This window comes from Schistocerca cancellata, chromosome 5 (genome assembly GCF_023864275.1).
Source record: "Schistocerca cancellata isolate TAMUIC-IGC-003103 chromosome 5, iqSchCanc2.1, whole genome shotgun sequence".
NCBI lineage: Eukaryota > Metazoa > Arthropoda > Insecta > Orthoptera > Acrididae > Schistocerca > Schistocerca cancellata.
Window position 1 is genome coordinate 323664307 of NC_064630.1, and position 19795 is coordinate 323684101.

The 19795-nt window shown below is 36.4% G+C and overlaps 2 protein-coding genes across 2 annotated transcripts in view; one reads left to right on the top strand and one right to left on the bottom strand.

The window, feature by feature from the left end:
* Positions 1 to 4442, bottom strand: part of LOC126187451 (roquin-1) — a 279093-nt gene extending 274651 nt beyond the window's left edge. Inside the window, exon 1 of the mRNA XM_049928539.1 lies at positions 4373 to 4442. The gene's annotated coding sequence lies outside the window, so the exon portion shown is untranslated. The remainder of the gene's footprint in view (positions 1 to 4372) is intronic.
* Positions 4443 to 4827: 385 nt separating this feature from the next.
* Positions 4828 to 19795, top strand: part of LOC126188894 (suppressor APC domain-containing protein 2) — a 121283-nt gene continuing 106315 nt past the window's right edge. The window contains exons 1-2 of the mRNA XM_049930582.1: positions 4828 to 4898; positions 17265 to 17394. Of these exons, the coding sequence (XP_049786539.1) occupies positions 17280 to 17394 (115 nt within the window). The 5' untranslated portion in view covers positions 4828 to 4898; positions 17265 to 17279. The remainder of the gene's footprint in view (positions 4899 to 17264; positions 17395 to 19795) is intronic.

Here is a 19795-nt window from a genome sequence, read left to right on the forward strand (position 1 = left end):
AGACTAAAATCACAGCTGTATGTTGAAAATGTAGCTTTCATAAAATTCAGTCATGTATGTATCACCAATTCTCCTTCCAAAATTAAGAAAATTACACAGTCTCTCAATAATAAAATCTTACCTGGTTTTGATGGTGTTTCCACCAGAATACTAAAGATATGTTCCCACGTAATAAGCCCAGTCTTATCTGAAATATGTTATGCATCATTAACTCAAGGCATTTTTCCAGAGAGACTGAAATAAGCTACTGTTAAACCCTTCCTTAAGAAAGGTAATAAGAGGGATGTAACTAACTACCGACTCGAATCACTGCTGACATCATTCTCCAAACTTTTTGAGAATGTGGTATATCCTAGAACAGTATCTCACCTTAGCAACAATAGTATCCTTAGTGAATCACTGTTTGGGTTTCATAATTCTTGCTCTACTGAGAATGCCATTTACATGTTCACTCACAAGATTTTAAAAGCATTATATAATGAAAAGGCACCAGTTGGTATTTTCTGCAATGTTCCTAAGGCATTTGACTGTGCGAGTCACAATATTCTCCTCGCTAAATTGATGTTTTGCAGGACTGACAGTCTAGCCAACCAATGGATAATGCCATATCTAATAAAAAGAGTGCAGGAAGTTGTACTCAGTAATTCATGAAATATACTCCAGGGACATAATTCTGACTGGGGAGAAATCAATTGTGGGGTTCCCCAAGGTTCAATCTAAGGTCCACTATGTTCCTCGTGTATATAAACAACCTTCTGCCTAGTATATAACAAGCAGTATAAGTTCTTTTGCAGATGATACTAGCATTGTAATCAATTCAAGAATTCATATAGAAGCAGAAAAAGTGCTAATCAAAGTTCTTAAAAGTGTCACTGACTGGTTTTCTGCAAATGTTCTCAGCCTCAGTTTTAAAAAGACAACATATTCAGTTATGCATATCTAGAGGTACTACACCAATGATAAGTGTAGCAAGCAGGTGAGGAAACATTAAATCCAATGGGCACTTCAAAATTCTTACAAGTCTATATTGACAAGAATTTAAATTGGGACAAAATTAGGAATTCCTAAAACAACTAACTCTGATGTCTCTTCAGTCCTATACAAGGAGCGTGACTAAGTGAGTTGCAGTTTTCTACTTTGCCTTCGATCTCCCTCCTTGTCCAGATGAGAATGGGTTCCATCTGTAATATTTCGACACTGCTGATATGTCTAACCCTGGCCTCTCTCCACTTCTATGCATGTGCTTCCACTTAGAATCATGCAAATCTTGGGGAAAGTCAAGTCATTAAGTTGACATATTTTCTTTCAATAGTGTCATATAGAATAATGTTCTGAGGTAACTCATCATTAAGAAAGAAAGTGTTCATTGCACAAAAACGTGCTGTAAGAATAATACGTAGTGATCAACAACAATGAACTTATAAACATCTTTTTCAGGAGTTGCGAATTCGGACTTCACAGTATATTTATTCCCTCAAGAAGTCTGTTATAAACAAACCACTACATTTCAAAATGAACAACGATGTACACAATTACAATACTGAAAGGAAAAATGACATTCATTACTCTACATTAAGGTTGTGTTTAGCACAAAAAGAGGTGCACAATGCTGAAATAAAATTGTTTTTGATCATTAACCCATTGATATAAAATGCCTGACAGACAGCAAAATAAAATTTGAAAACAAACTGAGAAAGCTTCTTCTTGACAACTCCCTCTATTCCACAAAATAATTTCCATTACTGTAAAGTGGAAAAGATGGTGGGTACGAATTATTAACTCATCTGTATACTTTTTTTCTGTTTTGTAGAAAAAACTTAGAAATGTTTGAATGTAACTCTATGTACAATGTAATTTGAGATGTGAATGTAAAATGACTAATTCCACAATCATTACAATCTATCTTGCAAAGTGATCCAGGGAACATGTTAACTAATTACATAATCCCATCACTCATTCAGTTGAAAGTCTTCTTAGAATGAACAATTACTATTTGGTTATTGTCACTTAATTATGTAATCTGTATGTGCATTACAGTAATACGCAGGGGGTGTCGTCTCCCCCCACCCCCACAAACTTTAGGGACAGGTTCCTTATAAAGAAATAAGTAAAAAGTTTCTGAAATGGACCTCTTCCACTGCAAGATCTTTGATTTCCTTATTTTGGGAGGAAGATGTCTAAAATGCATACTTTAAGAGCTACGAGCACACGTGTTCATCTACAATAGCACGAAAAAATCTCTTCTATTGAAAATAAGCTCATGGCTCGTAAGGTATGCATCTTACAGCCCATATTTAACAGAACTTTTTTTTGTTTTGGTCCATACTGCCTAATCCCAGACCATGAAAAGCAAAGAGCTTGCAGTAGGAGAAATATGTTCCATCGGAGTAAAGAGCAACAAGTTCTCCTATCATTTAAGGTCTGCACTTTAGAGCCCTTGTTTACAAGACATTTCTCATTTTAGTGTACCGAACCTGCCCCTAAAGATTTTTGAGACACCCTGTAGGCTATACACCACCATCAGCTTAGTAGTATAACACCTGACCTGCCACTGTGTCCCTTATTTCACTTTTCACATATAAATATACTAAACAAGTATTATTGTGTTTGTTTCTGGCTTACTTGATAGAAATGAGTACTTACTTGATATCTGGCATTCAACTACACATTTAAAATATTCCACATTCAGATGTCAATGCTGAAATGAATCTGTGCAGTGTGTGAACAATAAATAAACACCATGTTCTTGGTCTATGTAACAAGGTATGAAGTAATACCAACCACCACAACTATGAGGGATAATGAAGGTATTTGTGATTCTGTACTTCAGAAAATGGATGTCATGAACCACATACTTATACAATGAGAAATAAAACGTAATCAAACAATGCCTGCTTATGATGAATGAGATGAACAATGCCACAAACTACTGTAACAACTTATCAAAGTAGATCACTCCACATAAACTACAATATAATAACTAAAATTAACTCCCAGAATTCTTTTTGCATGCATATGCCAGTGCAGAGGAACAGTTCATAGTATCACATTCTTCCTCTATAAAACTGAGATAAATCATTTAATTCTTCTATAGGAGTAACAACAATATTAATGTTACGTTAAAGCATTAAATTCTTCTACAGGAACAACCAATATTGTTGTTACGATCTTCAATATGGATTTTAGAATCAGAGTAGTGAAAATGACATCCTATAAGCTATTTAATACATGAGGAACAGACTTCCACTTCAAAGCATTACTGAAGATTGAATATAAAAACAGCAAAAAATATAGTTGCTTTTAAAATAATACATTACAAACATGCAAAACGTTGTTAATTGGCCCAACACAAACATGATTTATGGTACTATTCATTATTATTTTTTGTGTTTACTTTACAGTTCATGAATGAAACTAACCTACATAATTAAAATTGCCTAGTTCGCCCCCTCATAAAACTGTAGATGCTCTGCCTGCTAGTATTACTGAGGACTACACATTAATTGTTGTTTGTTTAGTTTTTGTTGTTATTTTCCTTTCGCTCTTCTAAACTTTGACAAATTCACCATATGTCTATGTGGTAAGACATTACGGAAAGCTTTCTTTTCCGACGTCTCGAGGAACTGTAAAGTAAACCTTGAAGTACAGTCGAATTTTACTGAAAGCCAGGGGAAGAAAGTCTGTTCGATTAGCTTTATACACAGAAATGTTGATATGTTATGGATAAAGCAAATTACAAAGTGACATAACTCTGAAGCTAAAAACCAAAATAATACACTGATCTTAGGTAATTTATTACCAAATCAGCACAATCATTACCGATCACTAACCCACTATACTTTATCCTAACATTAAATCTGTAAGTTCAGTTGTGACAAATGCTAAAATACCTTCTTCATAAACCTGTTGTTGTCATAACAACAAATACGATACACTTAACAAACATCAACTTCCCATCAGGTTGTTGTGCATCAGCAAACACCACTTTAAACTTCGAAAATGTTAACACAAAACTAGTTCAACATATTCACTTCCACTCAATAGTACGAAAAGCGTTTCTCTTTCTGATTCGATATTTTCGTCTTCTATAGTTGTCACATCTTCAAATAATTTTTGAAACGTAAGTTCTATTGTCACTATAATGACTACTTTAGCATCAGCCTCCTGAACTGCTGTTCAACAGTTTACTGAGGGAAGGATTCATGACTTTAAGCTTAGTGTCACTGTTTCTGCTACCACCAGAGGATAACTGATGTAACCCGAAATTACTAATTCCCTATAGCCAGACAACAATAAACTTCAAAAAATGATTATACTCCACGGGATTTGCATCGGCAACTAGCTTTTAATAACGACAACATAGCACCAATACCTCGTTAAATCCTACGCAGAACATCGAATAGCCTTCACGGCAGCCATAACACATCATTGTTGACACATTGCCATCTATTGAACGAATGAGGTACTTTTTACTTGGAAACGCAAAAAAAGAAAAGAAAAATAAGCAGAAAATTATTTTCAAATCTGAGACGCTAATTTTCCGAAATAACAGCAAACTCTTACAAGTAAATCATTTGCTCACACCTTTTAAATTGAAAATTATTCAGATTTCGTTGGAAACCGCACAGTCATTAATGACAGAGTCATTTTCTACTATTTCCTATATATTTAAAAACTGCTCCACAATTTTAGTGACTCCACTTCAGAAGATCATCGTAATTTAGGATGATTTGATAGCTACGGGAAATTTCATGCTAAATTGGAGGCGTAATACATAGTATATCTCGTTCATGTTGGCGGCTCTGCGTGTCACTTTTTTAAGTTTATTTCTTTTTGTGTTGTGGATTATTTGTTGTGTAGGTTTGAGTGTGTTGTTACTGGTGAAATTTGTAAACAAGGTATGTAAATCAATGGTTATTATCTCGAGGTGTTCTCCTTCGCGTTAGACTCCTTTACAATCAAAATTTAGCTGTTATTTCTAATTTACCGTGTGTACCTGTTTTAGAAGATCCAGGATTAATCATGTTTCAAGGTAAAAGAATTATAAAAGTTATGGGCTAACATGAACCGACGTGTATGCAGCTTTGACTACGGGATTTGCTAGTTAAAAGTACTTATTTGGTTACAAAAGTGTGTTCCGGCGAAGAGCATTAAATAGAATAATGAAAGCAGCAAAACCATTCAGAGCGCTTACCGAAACTTCAAATGTTTGGATTGTAGATTTCTTGGAAATAACTTTAATCTATATAATAGCAACTGAAAAACAAATAAGTTATTTCCGGCAGCGAACATCGGTGATGTCACGGTACTGACACCGTTTATAGCCACAGACGGCTCTCTTCCAATTGATTTTACTGTTAGTAACCGTTTTTCTTTCAGATTGCTTGGAACTCCATTATTTAATAAAACATGCCACTAAGAAGCTAATGGGTGATCTGTATGTGCCGAACCAATTTATGAAGTGACTTGAGTTAAAACCTCCAGACTCAGCTAAGTTCAAGCCAATATGTTGTTGTTGTGGTCTTCAGTCCTGAGACTGGTTTGATGCAGCTCTCCATGCTACTCTATCCTGTGCAAGCTTCTTCATCTCCCACTACCTACTGCAACCTACATCCTTCTGAATCTGCTTAGTGTATTCATTTCTTGGTCTCCCTGTACGATTTTTACCCTGCATGCTGCCTTCCAATACTAAATTTGTGATCCCTTGATGCCTCAGAACATGTCCTACCAACCGATCCCTTCTTCTGGTCAAGCTGTGCCACAAACTTCTCTTCTCCCCAATCCTATTCAATACTTCCTCATTAGTTATGTGATCTACCCATCTAATCTTCAGTATTCTTCTGTAGCACCACATTTCGAAAGCTTCTATTCTCTTCTTGTCCAAACTATTTATCATCCATGTTTCACTTCCATACACTCCATACAAATACTTTCAGAAATGACTTCCTGACACTTAAATCAATACTCGATGTTAACAGATTTCTCTTCTTCAGAAACGCTTTCCTTGCCATTGCCAGTCTACATTTTATATCCTCTCTACTTCGATCATCATCAGTTATTTTGCTGCCCAAATAGCAGAACCCCTTTACTACTTTAAGTGTCTCATTTCATAATCTAATTCCCTCAGCATCACCCGACTTAATTCGACTACATTCCATTATCCTCATTTTGCTTTTGTTGATGTTCATCTTATATCCTACTTTCAAGACACTGTCCATTCCATTCAGCTGCTCTTCCAAGTCCTTTGCTGATATACTTGCATCATTATGCGGACTTTGTGATACAATCACATGAAGCAAAAAAAGTTGGTGTAACCTTGGAACACACAAATTTAGGCCACGCCAATATAAAATTTATTAGTGGAACTTGCCAGAGATGACCAATTATATTTCTCCAGTGTGTAGCTTTAAAAACAACTATTGGGTACAGTAATCAAAACATGTTAGCAGACAAATGACTAGCACATAATTACATTGTATCTCAACCATCTGCCTATTTTTAGTAGGTTCTGGCATAGTTTACCCCTACACGTGATTTTGAAAATACTATTGCTTGAGCAGAAGAGGAAACTCAGGTGTCAGTGGTGAGTGAACTCATTGCAGTGGCAGGTGCATATCAGATAATCATGCTGGACAGACATTTAGAAATGAGGTTTGCTATCCAAATACCAGGCCAGACTTCAGTTATCTCAGTAGGAGACCTGAGTGTCTTCAAACTATATTTAAGAAATGCAAATTTAAAATGAGGGAAATGATAGTTGTAAAGGTATTTTCAGTATGTGAGTCATATTTAGTATGGATTCTTGTTTGATGCTAAAAATATAATCAGTGAATTGAATGTAAATACCCTGCCCATCGTGTGAGGTACATTGAGAAGAGAATTGCTGGATACCTCAATAGTTTGCCACTATACATCTGTTGGTTGGCTTTTACAGGATGAAGTAAACAGACTCAGATGCATGTTTCACAGATTTGTGCTGGAAAAATGTAAATCATATTTGAGTCTTTCTGGTCAATGGTGAATCAGTCCCAGCCACTTCTCTGTGTGTAATAATCTCAATTTTTTCTTGCATAGATAGTGTGTTATTGTAATAAATTTGATAAATGTGACTGGCTCAGCTTTAGCTTTCGAAACTGCCCATCAGCTTTGAGTCCCAATGTTATGGTGGTGGCATCATACGTGCATGGAACGTTGATATGGCCACATGTCGTTTGATGCTGCAGTATTATACCAATTGATGATATTTCACTAGAATTATAAATGTACATTTGTGTTAGAAAATTTAAGTGCAAAAATGTGGTCATGGTAGCCATCACCTATTTCCTTTAAAGGAGGACACCATTATTGTATTCTGTAGTAAAGAATCATTCTCATGAATTCCTGCTTCATTGTCTTCCTCCACAGTGACAATGTCACATTTTATCAATTGAAGAATAGCCATTCCAGTTGCTACAAAGTTCTTTATTATAATAGAGAATGATTTTGGTATAAAAGCCAACTCAGTTGTAGAGTAATATAAAGAATGTTTTAGCTGCTCTAGTGGTTATAATTCAGGTCAGTACACAACTGCATAACAGAGCTGTCCAAGAATGGTGAACCTCTTAAAGTTTTACCAATGTCTAATTGCACTTGTGCCATATATTTTTTTCATTGTTTGGTGGGACATCTGATGTTCTGTTGTTTGCCACTGAAATTCCAATAACAGTATATTATACATTTGTGTGAGCTGCAAATTTCATGAAGCAAAGCCTGGCTATGAACTGTGATTACAGTGAATGGACTTTATATCCTATTCCAACAATCCTGATTACATTTTTCCTGGTCTTGTCTAATTGCTAATGCAAATGTCATGATGCTTTCTTTGAAGAAAGTACGGCAACTCACTTTGATTTCCTGTAGAGTGCCAACTTTTTCATCTCGGAGTAGACTTGCACCCATTGTCCCACAATTATTTGTTGCATATATTCTGATCTCTGGCTTGCTCTATAGTTTTTATCCTCTACAGCTCCCTCTAGTACCAGGGATGCCTTCTTTACCTGTGTTAGTCTGCTTTTTGTGTCCTCTTTGCTTCATCTTTCGTGTGGTATCTTGCATCCAAGGCAACAGAATTCCTTAATTTCGTTTGCTTCTTGTTCCAAAAATTTGATATTAAATTTATCTCTAATTTTATGTGCTACTACTCATTACTTTCATCTTATTTTGTTTTATTTTCAGTCCAAATTGTGTGTGCATTAGAATGTCATTCTGTTCAACAGGTCCTGTAATTCATCCTCACTTTTACTTAAGCTAACAATGTTGTCAGGGAATCTTATCATGGATATCCTTCCACCCTGAACTTTAGTTCCTCTCCTGAACCTTTGTTTTGTTTCTGTCATTGCTTTTATGATGAATAAATTAAACAGCGGGGGCAAAAGATTACTTAGCCCACATTCTTGTTTTACCTCCTTTTAATACCAAGCATTTTGTTCTTGGTCTTCCATTCTTATTCTCTCTTTGTTTTTGTGTATATTGTATATTACCCATTTTTTCCTATAGCTTACACCTGTTTTTTTTCCGGGAATTTTGAACATCTTGTACTGTTTCACGTTATTGAACACTTTTTCTTGGTTGTGGCACACTACCACATAGAAGTGGATTTATTTTGAAATCCTGAGTGCAAACTGAACAGCTTCTTTGAGCAAAATTTTGGTTTATCCCATATCGCTGGCTATATTCGTTGTTTATTCACTTGCTTAACAATTTTGACTTAATAAGTCACAAACAAGGAAGCAACATATAAGGTATTTAGAGACCTTCTCCTGAGTTATTGTTAACACTTGTTTTCTGATTGTTGATAGTTAATAATAAAAAAAAGTATGTCCATATCTTATTTTAGGTGCTGCCTCATTATCCTATCATATAAGCATACTTTATGCAGAATCTAGCTCTCCCGTACTTGGCTGAAAGTAACAACACCAAATACTCAACTATATGCAGGCTTTAGCTCTGAAACTGTGAAAATCACCACTGCTCTAATGAAATGCATTGTCATAGACTCATATAGGCCCTATTGCTCATATTATGTCACGAAAGTCCAAAAAATGGAAAGAAACAATTTGATTAAGCTACTTGTCAGTGCTCAGAAACACTATTCATACTGGTCACAACTGTATGAATGTTGGCAGTAGCACATGAATTGTTGCACTTCGATAGATATTTAACTTAAAATGACATAAATACAAAAATATTTTTTATAGAATTTATTTCAGGAATATTTTTACTATACTTCATATATGCAAAGCAGCTCAACTTATGTTCCTCAAATTTAATGGAAAATCTCTGTAAGCTTACGGTCAATCTGACACCTGTCCTTTAGTGAAGAAACAACTAAAGTATTCATACAGAATATTTCTGAAACAAAGAGACAATGGAGAAGAAAATCCTTGGAATATATATAAAAGTAGTAAAACATAATTACTAAAATATATATCCAGTGACCCCACAATACGCAAGACACACCAGGTAAATTGCAAGCCATCTCTGAATGAAAACCATCACAGTTTCCCAATTCATGGAGTGCAGTTATTAAAAAATAAGTACAGGTGGAACTTAACAATAGTGCCAAGATAGAGATATTTCACAGTATTTTCGAAGAAATATGTGTATTTCATGTTTTAAGGAACTAGTGAAAATGACTTATGAAATCAAAGGTGTTTGTACGTATTTTCCAAATATATAATTAACCACCAGAAATTCATGCGTCAGGATTGGTTTAAGAGTAAACATGAAAATTGTAAAATTCCTTTTAGGCATGTGACAATTTTTTTCTTGACAGAGCAAGAAGAAATTGTTTTTCAAAGTTGGTACTATTGACAGTTGCACCTAGCATCTGTGAATCATCTGTCAACAATGCTCAAATTATTCAGCCTGAATGCCAACACTTTGGACACTTGGTTCTAATCACATGCCTAACACTCTAACCTAATTTTTCTGTGTAAAGTTGTGAAACAGTGCCTTCTGAATTGAGAACTTATGCGCTCTAATTTCATCATCAAGTAAGTCTACCTCAACAATTGATTCTCTTCTAATTATGTTTTTTTCCGAAATATGAGATGTAGCATTACGACAGTGTCATTTTGTTAGGCATGTGGCAAGTCTGTTTCTACTCTGGGATGTGGTCTTGTTTCTAATATTGGCTAATTCTAGAGGTCATGCCCCATGCACCTGGGAAAATAATATAGTATAATTGGAAAAAGAAGCTTATAGGTGGAGAAGAAAAACATAATAAAGTGAAGCAGAAAGAGAGAGGCAGAGAGTATCGCCAAAAGAGGAAGAGTAGTGCAACAATGGCTGAAAAGGAAGACCAAGACAAAAGGACTGCGGAAATGAAATGTTGTCAGTGAGAGTGAGAAGAACTTAAAAAGCTGCAACAAGACTCACACACTCATAAAATTTCTCCTATAGCATTGGGGAAAGCACTGCCCAAGTCACACAACAAACAGTTTAGTATTACTACAGCAAATTTACTGCAAGTTGTCACAAAAAAAGAAATAGTTGTTTGTGAAACACTATCCAATGGCAGATCTGATAAGATACCCGTGATGTGATTAAGGCTTGTCATGTCTTTGATGATATTAGCAGGACGTCTCCCAGCATAAAGGATGTCAAATACATAAAAATGTGTGAAAAGAGAGTCTAATACAAAAAGGTACCTCAACATGCAGGCCAAAGAGACCTGCAAATTACTTACACGGGAATATCCACATATAAATCCAGATTACAAAGTTTTATTCTTATTGATTACCTCTCATACTTCCTGTGACAGAGAAAGATCAAGAGGTCTGCATGTGCACGTATCATGAGAATGTGCAGTTACTTGTGCATCAAGTACAATTTTTTCCATGCTATGCAGATGAATTTGTTGTTGAAACAGTTTGCACACCTAACAGTATCACCTGTACAAAGCGAGACTGCCAGAATTGTGGTATAAACACTGTGGACAAATTTATTTGTGAAGTTGACGTTACCGAAGACATTACTTTCTTCCAGTGAGTCTGGGGAAAACCAGCTGTGATAAATATGACTTATTATGGAATTTTTGTCGAGATTGCAAATATTTTTAACATCAGCTGTATTCAGCATGGAAATCATACATATTGGTGACATGAAAATTGGTGCCAGACCAGGACACAAATCCGGATTTCCCGCTTATTGTGATTGGTCACTTTAACCATCTCTGCTATCCATGCACACTTCCAGGACCTATCCAAACCTCCATGTGCCACAATGTGTCTGCCCCGATTGCTCACAGCATGCCTGGATTCCTGTGACAGGTTAATGAGACAAACATGCTCAACATTAATATTATCATCGTTTTACCATTCTAGGCTGTAATATGTATTATTACAATGGATGTTCCTAGAGAAGAAATTGTTCAGGTTTCTGCTAGCCTTGAGTATTGATGGGAAGATGTGCAGAAATGGCAAGAACATTGTCCTGTGAGGCACGATGAAATATCACCTCACGTCAGCGATAGTCCAAATTCACTATATACAAGAGACATCACTACATTTGTTATCATTGTGTGCATCGAAATATCAGTTCTGAGTCTAGCATAGACTTACATGATATTTCAGTTGTTATGCCAGAGGTGATGACATTGAAGAGGCTAATTGTATAACAAAAACTGATACTTGGACTCTATTCCACTTCTACAAAAAGCAGACTGCGGAACGTTATGTTCGCCGTTTTACCACTGTTACTGATTAAGACGCACATGTCAAATTTAAAAGGAAACAAAATTGTGATAGATGGTGCCATCTTTGTGTGGCCAGGTATCCCAGATGAATATGTGGGAAGTATAGACTTGTGATGGAGTTTAAAAATGCATATATTTGTTCTTTGGCAGTTTGATCTAATTACTGATGTTTTCACTGTGCTTTGAGTTTGGTAGTTCTGTGTTTACTTGTAGTTACCTAACTGTGAGAATAAAAAACCATTTAATTCAATTACTGTTTAATTATTAGCATGAAGGTTAAGGAGAAATCCTATGAATTGGTGAACCTTGAAAAACAAAATGGCACCTGTCTGTTTTTCTGCACCATAGGCATACTTTGAAGAAATGTTGCAATACAACTTCATACACAGATTGGACAGCCCTTGTGCATGACCATTGCATGTGGTGAAAAAGGAGGGCATACCATCCCCAACTGTCACTGTCCTCTAATACATTGCACCACCATTCTGGCCCATCAGGCTCTGATAATCTTTCTATATCCAGGAGAAAAACTTTTAAATATTTTGAAGCAACCTGTAGCACCACACTAATTAGAGATGGAATATGCCATAGATGTAACCCTCCCCAAATAACACAGTATCAGCATTTGTTTCATTTAATTGGACCTCTGTGTGTATGACAGAGTCAAAGAATATCTCATAATATATATAAAACTTCCTTAAAGAAAAGAAATCTACTTATATACTCTGCAAACCACTGTGAAGTACGTGGCACAGGATATGTCCTATTTTACCATACTAGGTTTCTGTGCCCGTTCCATTCACATGGGGAGCTTGGGAGTGATAAATAGTGGTTTGCAGTATATTCCTAGTGTCATCATTTACAATGGTTCATGAATCTTTGTAAGCAGGTTGTCTTAGGATATTTTATGGCTTATCTTTAAGAGTCTGCCAGTTCAGTTTCTTTAACATGTCTGTGACACACTCCCATGGGTCAAACAACCTGTGACTATTCATGCTCCCTTCTCTATATACATTCAGTATCACCTCTTAGCCCTGTCTGGTATGGGTCCCGCACTTTTCAGCAATATTCTAAAATTGCTCGCATGAGTGATTTGTAGTCAATTCTCTTTGTAGACTGATTGCATTTCCCTCGTATTCTAACAATAAACTGAAGGCTGCCACTTGCTTTGCCCATGACTGAGCCTATGTAAACAATCCATTTCATATCCGTACAAAGTGTTGCACCCAGTTGACCAATTCCAACTGTGACTCATTGATTATATTGTCAAAGGATACTACTTTTTTCGTTTTGTGGAGCGCACAGTTTTACATTTCGGAACATTTAAAGCAAGTTGCCAATCTTTGCACTACTTTGAATTCTTATCAAGATTTGATTGAATATTTGTGCAGTTTCTTTCTTGAAAGGTTTTAATATACAGCATCAAGAGCAAGTGTCCCAACACACTTCTCTAGGGCACACCCAAAGTTACTTCTTCATCTGTTGGTGACACTCTATCCAAGATAACATGCTGTGTCCTCCCTACCAAAAAGTCTTCAATCCAGCCACAAATTTTGCTGATGCCCCATGCAATCATACTTTTGATAATAAGCATAGATGTAGTATTGAGTCAAATGCTTTTTGGAAATTGAGAAATACTGCATCTAACTAAAACCGCCTTTACCCGAGCTTTCAGTGTGTCATGTGAAAAAAGTGTGATTTGAGTCCCAGTTTACAGATTTTGATATTGGGCATGGAAAGGATATGTCAGCTTTCACCTTGTAGTTGGAAATTCTAAGAAAGCCAAAATCAAGTTGACAATCACCTTGAGCACAAGTAATCTTCCACAATACTTTGTGTAAGTACTGGGGTATAACTTTAAATTGATTCTTGATGTATAATCAAAACTACTTCATAGAAAACTGGGAATCTGCACAAGGAGCACATCCTGAAGTAGCTTACAGAGTTTGCCCTTTGCTAATCAAATTTGTCTGTTTTGTGTAAGTCACCTAATGTAAAATGGTAGACTTCGCTGTAAACAAGATTTGCTTGGTTAGCACTGAATTCTCAAACCAATACCAGTAGAGAAACTGCTCCTATTAACAAACACTTATCTTGGCAATTTTCAAATATAAATTACAGCGAACAGTTAAATGCAAAAGGGTCAACGTCAGATATGCACCATTTGAGCATGTACCATTGTACTTAATTGGCACTTGTAATCATAAAGTGGTTTCCTTATGTCATCAAAATTTCCAGAAGCATACGCGGAAAACATTTAATTGGTTAATAATGACCAAGGTCTCCTGGTACTGTGTAACATAACATGTTCAATGGAGGTCTTTGAGCAGATTATACTCTGAGGTTCCTTGGGGAAAGAAAAGTACAGATGTCAGTGGTACCTCAACAAAAATCCCTACATGCAAATGTTGTTAAAAACAGACCAGTAACCTAGTGCCCACTGTGTCCAGACAACCTACCTAATGGAAGCTGTAGCAAAAGCTACATAAAATGCACTACTCATTTCCCACAATCAATCAAAAAGTACTTAATTACAATATTTTGCAGGTGGGTGGAAAAACACAGGTTTTCTCAATCACTTTACCAATCAGTGACATTTTTCTGTGTATGATCCCATCATGATGTTGACAGACAATGTCCAGTGTTTGGTTACTGGTGTTGGCAACTTCCATCAGAAGAATAATTGTTCTGTGTAATTGCAGCTGTATATGTGTGAAGATGAGTGTATGTGACATTATGAGTTTAGCTGTTTGCAGTAACCTACGTGTACCCTGCTCAGTTCCCTCCGCCACACACCGTCAGGTGGCTTGCGGAGTATGGGTGTAGATGTAGATGTTCTTGACTAATTTTTCATGCACTCTGTATGAATTTCTTGTTATGTTGTGTTTACATATAAACAGGAATTCCATATTTGAAGTAAAAATTGCTATGAGTTTATTATAAGTTAAAGAATGACTGAAGTATTCACCAGTGCTCAGCCAGATGGTGACTGGTAAAATGTTTCAGTGATATACCTTGTCTTCATCAAGTGCTCCTGATGTACTAGGGTGTTAAGAGAGTCACTCATTCCTTTATACCTCTCTTCTACCCCCTCCCTTTCCTTACTGAGATCTTGTTGACGACGATCCCCTTGGCCAATAGAGGTGTCTTTTACGCAGTCCGTCCCCACAAAAGTTACCCAGTGTCTATATACTTCGCAACTGGTCCATTCCATCACACCTGGGCTCTCTTGCTAGTATTGATGCTATATACCACATTCATTCCAGTCCCCAGCGAGATCATAAGTGTTATTTACTGTCTGTGATTCTTGAGGAAGTGCTGAAGAAGTGCTTGCTTCTTTTCCCCAGTACCAAGCTCTTTGTATGCAGTATTGTTGTGCCTTCGATAACTTAAGCATGGAGTCTCAAATCTTGCTGAATCACTAGCATCTCTGCTATTTTCTCACAGCTTGATCTTAAATGGCTCTCTAAATACAATGTTTTAGACTATGGGGGAATTTCATTTCATTATAATTCATGGAGTATTTGTACTGCAGGCAGACATAAGTTTGAATGTGTGTGTGTGTGTGGGGGGGGGGGCAGTACTATTAGGAGGCAGTTGAGGTGAAGCTGGAGGGGTGGGAGGGGGGGGGGGGGCAAATATTATCAACAGAGATGCTGGCTAGCAACAGAGCAAGGGTTGAGACAAGAAGGTGTGTGGCAAAATATTGGGTCAAACAATGAAAACTCCAGGTAGGAACATCAACAATGTAGGAAAAAATATAGATTGCTACTTATTCTAAAGAAGATCCGTTAAGTTGCAGACAGGCATGATTAAAAGACACTCACATATAGCTTTTGGCCACAGTCTTCATCAGTAAAAACACACACACAAAAACAACATTCACACAAGCAAGCACACCTCATGCGCACACAGCTGCCAACACCAGCATCTTGTGCCGGCATACATTCCGGCACAATGCTGTAGTAGGCAGCCATGTGTGCATGAGGTGTGCTTGCTTGTGTGAACGTTGTGTGCGTCTCTCTCTTTACTGATGAAGGCTGTGGCTGAAAGCTATATGTGAGTGTTTTTTAATTGTGCCTGTCCGCAACTTGACGTACCTTTTTTATGGTAAGTAGGAATCTGTCTTTTCCTAGATTGTTGAAAATATTGGGTCAGTTGGACACCAACATCCTTCTGGATACATATGAATATTTAAGTCAATATTAGTATCAGAAAACACGTAAAGTGGCTGAATGATTACCAATAAATAAAGAACTTACTGGACAAATAACAACGAATAGAAATGAGCACATATATGTTACCGCACTGTAAACAGACAATGTAAAATTGATGAGGACAGATGTAGAAGTAAGAGAAGGAAATTGCTGTTGGATGGAGAGTCTGGCAGAAGTGAGGGCAACAGCATTGATATTGACTGCACAATAGACACACTTCTGTACATATTTGATACATACAGTGTCATTCATAAAAACATCTGGGGTTTTCAGAAGACAACTGTGCAAAACACACATCACGGGATAGAGCATCTCTCCAGATTTGTAACTCGCATTGCAGGTGTTCAATATCGGCACCACTAGTGACACAGCAAATGTCAGTATATACATGTAATTCATTGACACGAATGTCTGGGAACGTGCAACGGCAGCCCACTTAGGAACTCTCTTCATTAGGCTCCCTATCCGCAAGCATGAACTAATTTGATGTAGCGGTATGGTGTGCATGATTCGTCTTCATGGTCCGACATGCCCTACCTCCTAGTCTAACTACACCACAGCACGTATCATGAATCAGAACTTGGTAGAAATGCTGTATCTGCTGATATGTGTCATTTTTCTGTGTGTCTTGTAGTTTTCAGACAATCATCTTCCGTAACCTGAGAGGTATTTATGAATAACCCTCAACTTGTGACAGCAGCATATGAATGTTTGAAGAGCCTCTCCATTTCCTTTATGCTTTTCCCAGTTATTGTTCACTTACAGCTTGGCTTTTCCCAAATCAATATTAACAGTTATTTTCATACATTTAACACAATGTTTTCCATGCATTCATTGGCACCCGTTACACACCTTTCATTCTTCTTCACATTCCTTTATATGGCACACTCATCCACATGGTAGATAGACAGCTTGTCTTATATCTCTGGTTGACAAGTGTAATTCATGTGTCCTGAATATTTCAGATAGGTATTTGAATCTGTAGGATTTTAGTATGTGACATACAGATTGTTGTATGTGGATATTATGTTATCAGAGCACTTGCAAAGTGAGAAGCAGCAGCACCTATAATGTTTGAGTGTCAGAAAGCTAGGAAACAGATAATTACTCAAAGAACGTGTGACATGATGTTGATGTCATAGTTATTTGGTATTGATTTTGTGATTTTAAAATTATGTTCATTGTAACATGCTTGGTAAATATGTTGCCTTCATAACCTGAGTAAATAACTTCCATGTGTTTTTATTTTGTTGCGTCTAGCTGTAAGCTATTAAAATGATTTATTTGTTGATTTAACATTTAATCTGTAGGTGATCACATCACAAATGTCACAGCCACAGTCAGCCACTCTTGATGGATTACCAAAACAGTTTGTTATTGCAATGAGAACCTTGTTTGATATCATGGATGACAAACGGACTGGCTATGTGAAATTTTCAGGTATTTTTTACTTATTTTCACATGTAATTCAAATTCATTTTCATCATTTTGTTTGTATATCATATAATTAGTTCTACTTACCCTATGCTCTGCTAGACTGGGTTGATTATAAACATTCAGCATAAATATTTAAGGAGGGGTTTGTCACTTCGTCTTGTAAACAAAGATGGTTAGGATGCGTGAATGTCATTTAATAAGCTTGCCACAGCTTAGCCCCTTTGATCACTAGTTAGTAATGTATGCAATAAATATTCATCCTTGTCCTGCATGAGTTCTCACCTTATTATTAATAACCACATTATAACTAAACCCTAATTTTCCTTCTTTTTACACCTCTTGTTCTTAATACTGTGTTCCACAACTATTTTGCTGCAATATATTGTAGAGCCTGAGATAATATGTGTATTGGCATACTGTCTTTGGATTTTTGTTCTCACATAGATGGTATACAGATACAATCTTTCATAGTTATTCGTGCAAAATTATGAGGGTTTCCCTTGCATGTTACTGCATTACTGTTCAGGCGATGTATCAGCATTTCAAGGATGAGTTAATGAAATCAGAGAAATAATCCGTGACTGGTGAAATGAGGAACTTGAGTTTGACAAAAACCCTTCTGTTCCTGATATAATATGTAGCTGTCTTAAAAGCAGACATGGTGTTTCCCCATGAGACATAGTTTGTTACTGCCATGTGAAAACCAATTAGTGGACAGTGCTTGTGGTGTATTAATTTCAATACAGTAGATTTCAATTTGATTGCTAGATCATAAACATTGTAATACCTATGACTTAATTCTGTTTTGGCTGATAATTTTGGTATGAGGTAAATAATCTGTGATCCCCTAAGTCTTCCCTAAGGTCCCATGACAGGGATTTGTTTTGTTTCGAGAGTGGCTAACTCACCCTATTTGTTGTTTAAGTGATCAGCGGGTCATGTTTGACTTTGCCTTTTAGGCTTTTATATGTTCATGTATTTTAACAGCATGTTTTGTGCAAAAGTGTATCAATAAATGAGAGAAGGTAATCAAGATTTCACAAAAATTTATTTAGTGTATTGCCATAAGATGTTTATTTTTTAAAGCCCATTCGCAGTGGTTCATTGTATTGTGTATTGTGAACAATCTTAATACCAGATTTGACCTACATGATTCAGATGAGTTCAATAAAATGTCCTTTTCATTAGACTCAACACAAATGTGTTTAAATTTGCAGAAAAAATTAATAAAAAATCTTGGTAGCTTCTAATATTTCTTTCAGTAATGTAATTCTAGAATTTGTGTGTTTCAGGATATTTACAGTTGTAAGGTGTGTATCAGTTTTCTTTTACAAATGATTAATATTTTTACAATATTACTTAGGACATTTAATTATGTGGGAAATTATCTATAGTACTGTTTTTCAGGGTTAGATGCATTGCTTGTGGAATGTCAGATCCCTTAATCAGGCAGGTAGGTTAGAAAATTTAAAAAGGGAATTGGATAGGTTAAAGTTAGATATAGTGGGAATTAGTGAAGTTCGGTGGCAGGAGGAACAAGGCTTCTGGTCAGGTGACTACAGGGTTATAAACACAAAGTCAAATAGGGGTAATGCAGGAGTAGGTTTAATAATGAATAGGAAAATAGGAATGCAGGTAAGCTACTACAAACAGCATAGTGAACGTATTATTGTGGCCAAGATAGATACGAAGCCCACACCTACTACAGTAGTACAAGTTTATATGCCAACTAGCTCTGCAGATGACGAAGAAATTGAAGAAATGTATGATGAAATAAAAGAAATTATTCAGATAGTGAAGGGAGACGAAAATTTAATAGTCATAGGTGACTGGAATTCGAATGTAGGAAAAGGGAGAGAAGGAAACGTAGTAGGTGAATATGGATTGGGGCTAAGAAATGAAAGAGGAAGTCGCCTGGTAGAATTTTGCACAGAGCACAACTTAATCATAGCTAACACTTGGTTTAAGAATCATGATAGAAGGTTGTATACATGGAAGAACCCTGGAGATACTAAAAGGTATCAGATAGATTATATAATGGTAAGACAGAGATTTAGGAACCAGGTTTTAAATTGTAAGACATTTCCAGGGGCAGATGTGGACTCTGACCACAATCTGTTGGTGATGACCTGTAGATTAAAACTGAAGAAACTGCAAAAAGGTGGGAATTTAAGGAGATGGGACCTGGATAAACTGAAAGAACCAGAGGTTGTACAGAGTTTCAGGGAGAGCATAAGGGAACAATTGACAGGAATGGGGGAAAGAAATACAGTAGAAGAAGAATGGGTAGCTTTGAGGGATGAAGTAGTGAAGGCAGCAGAGGATCATGTAGGTAAAAAGACTAGGGCTAGTAGAAATCCTTGGGTAACAGAAGAAATATTGAATTTAACTGATGAAAAGAGAA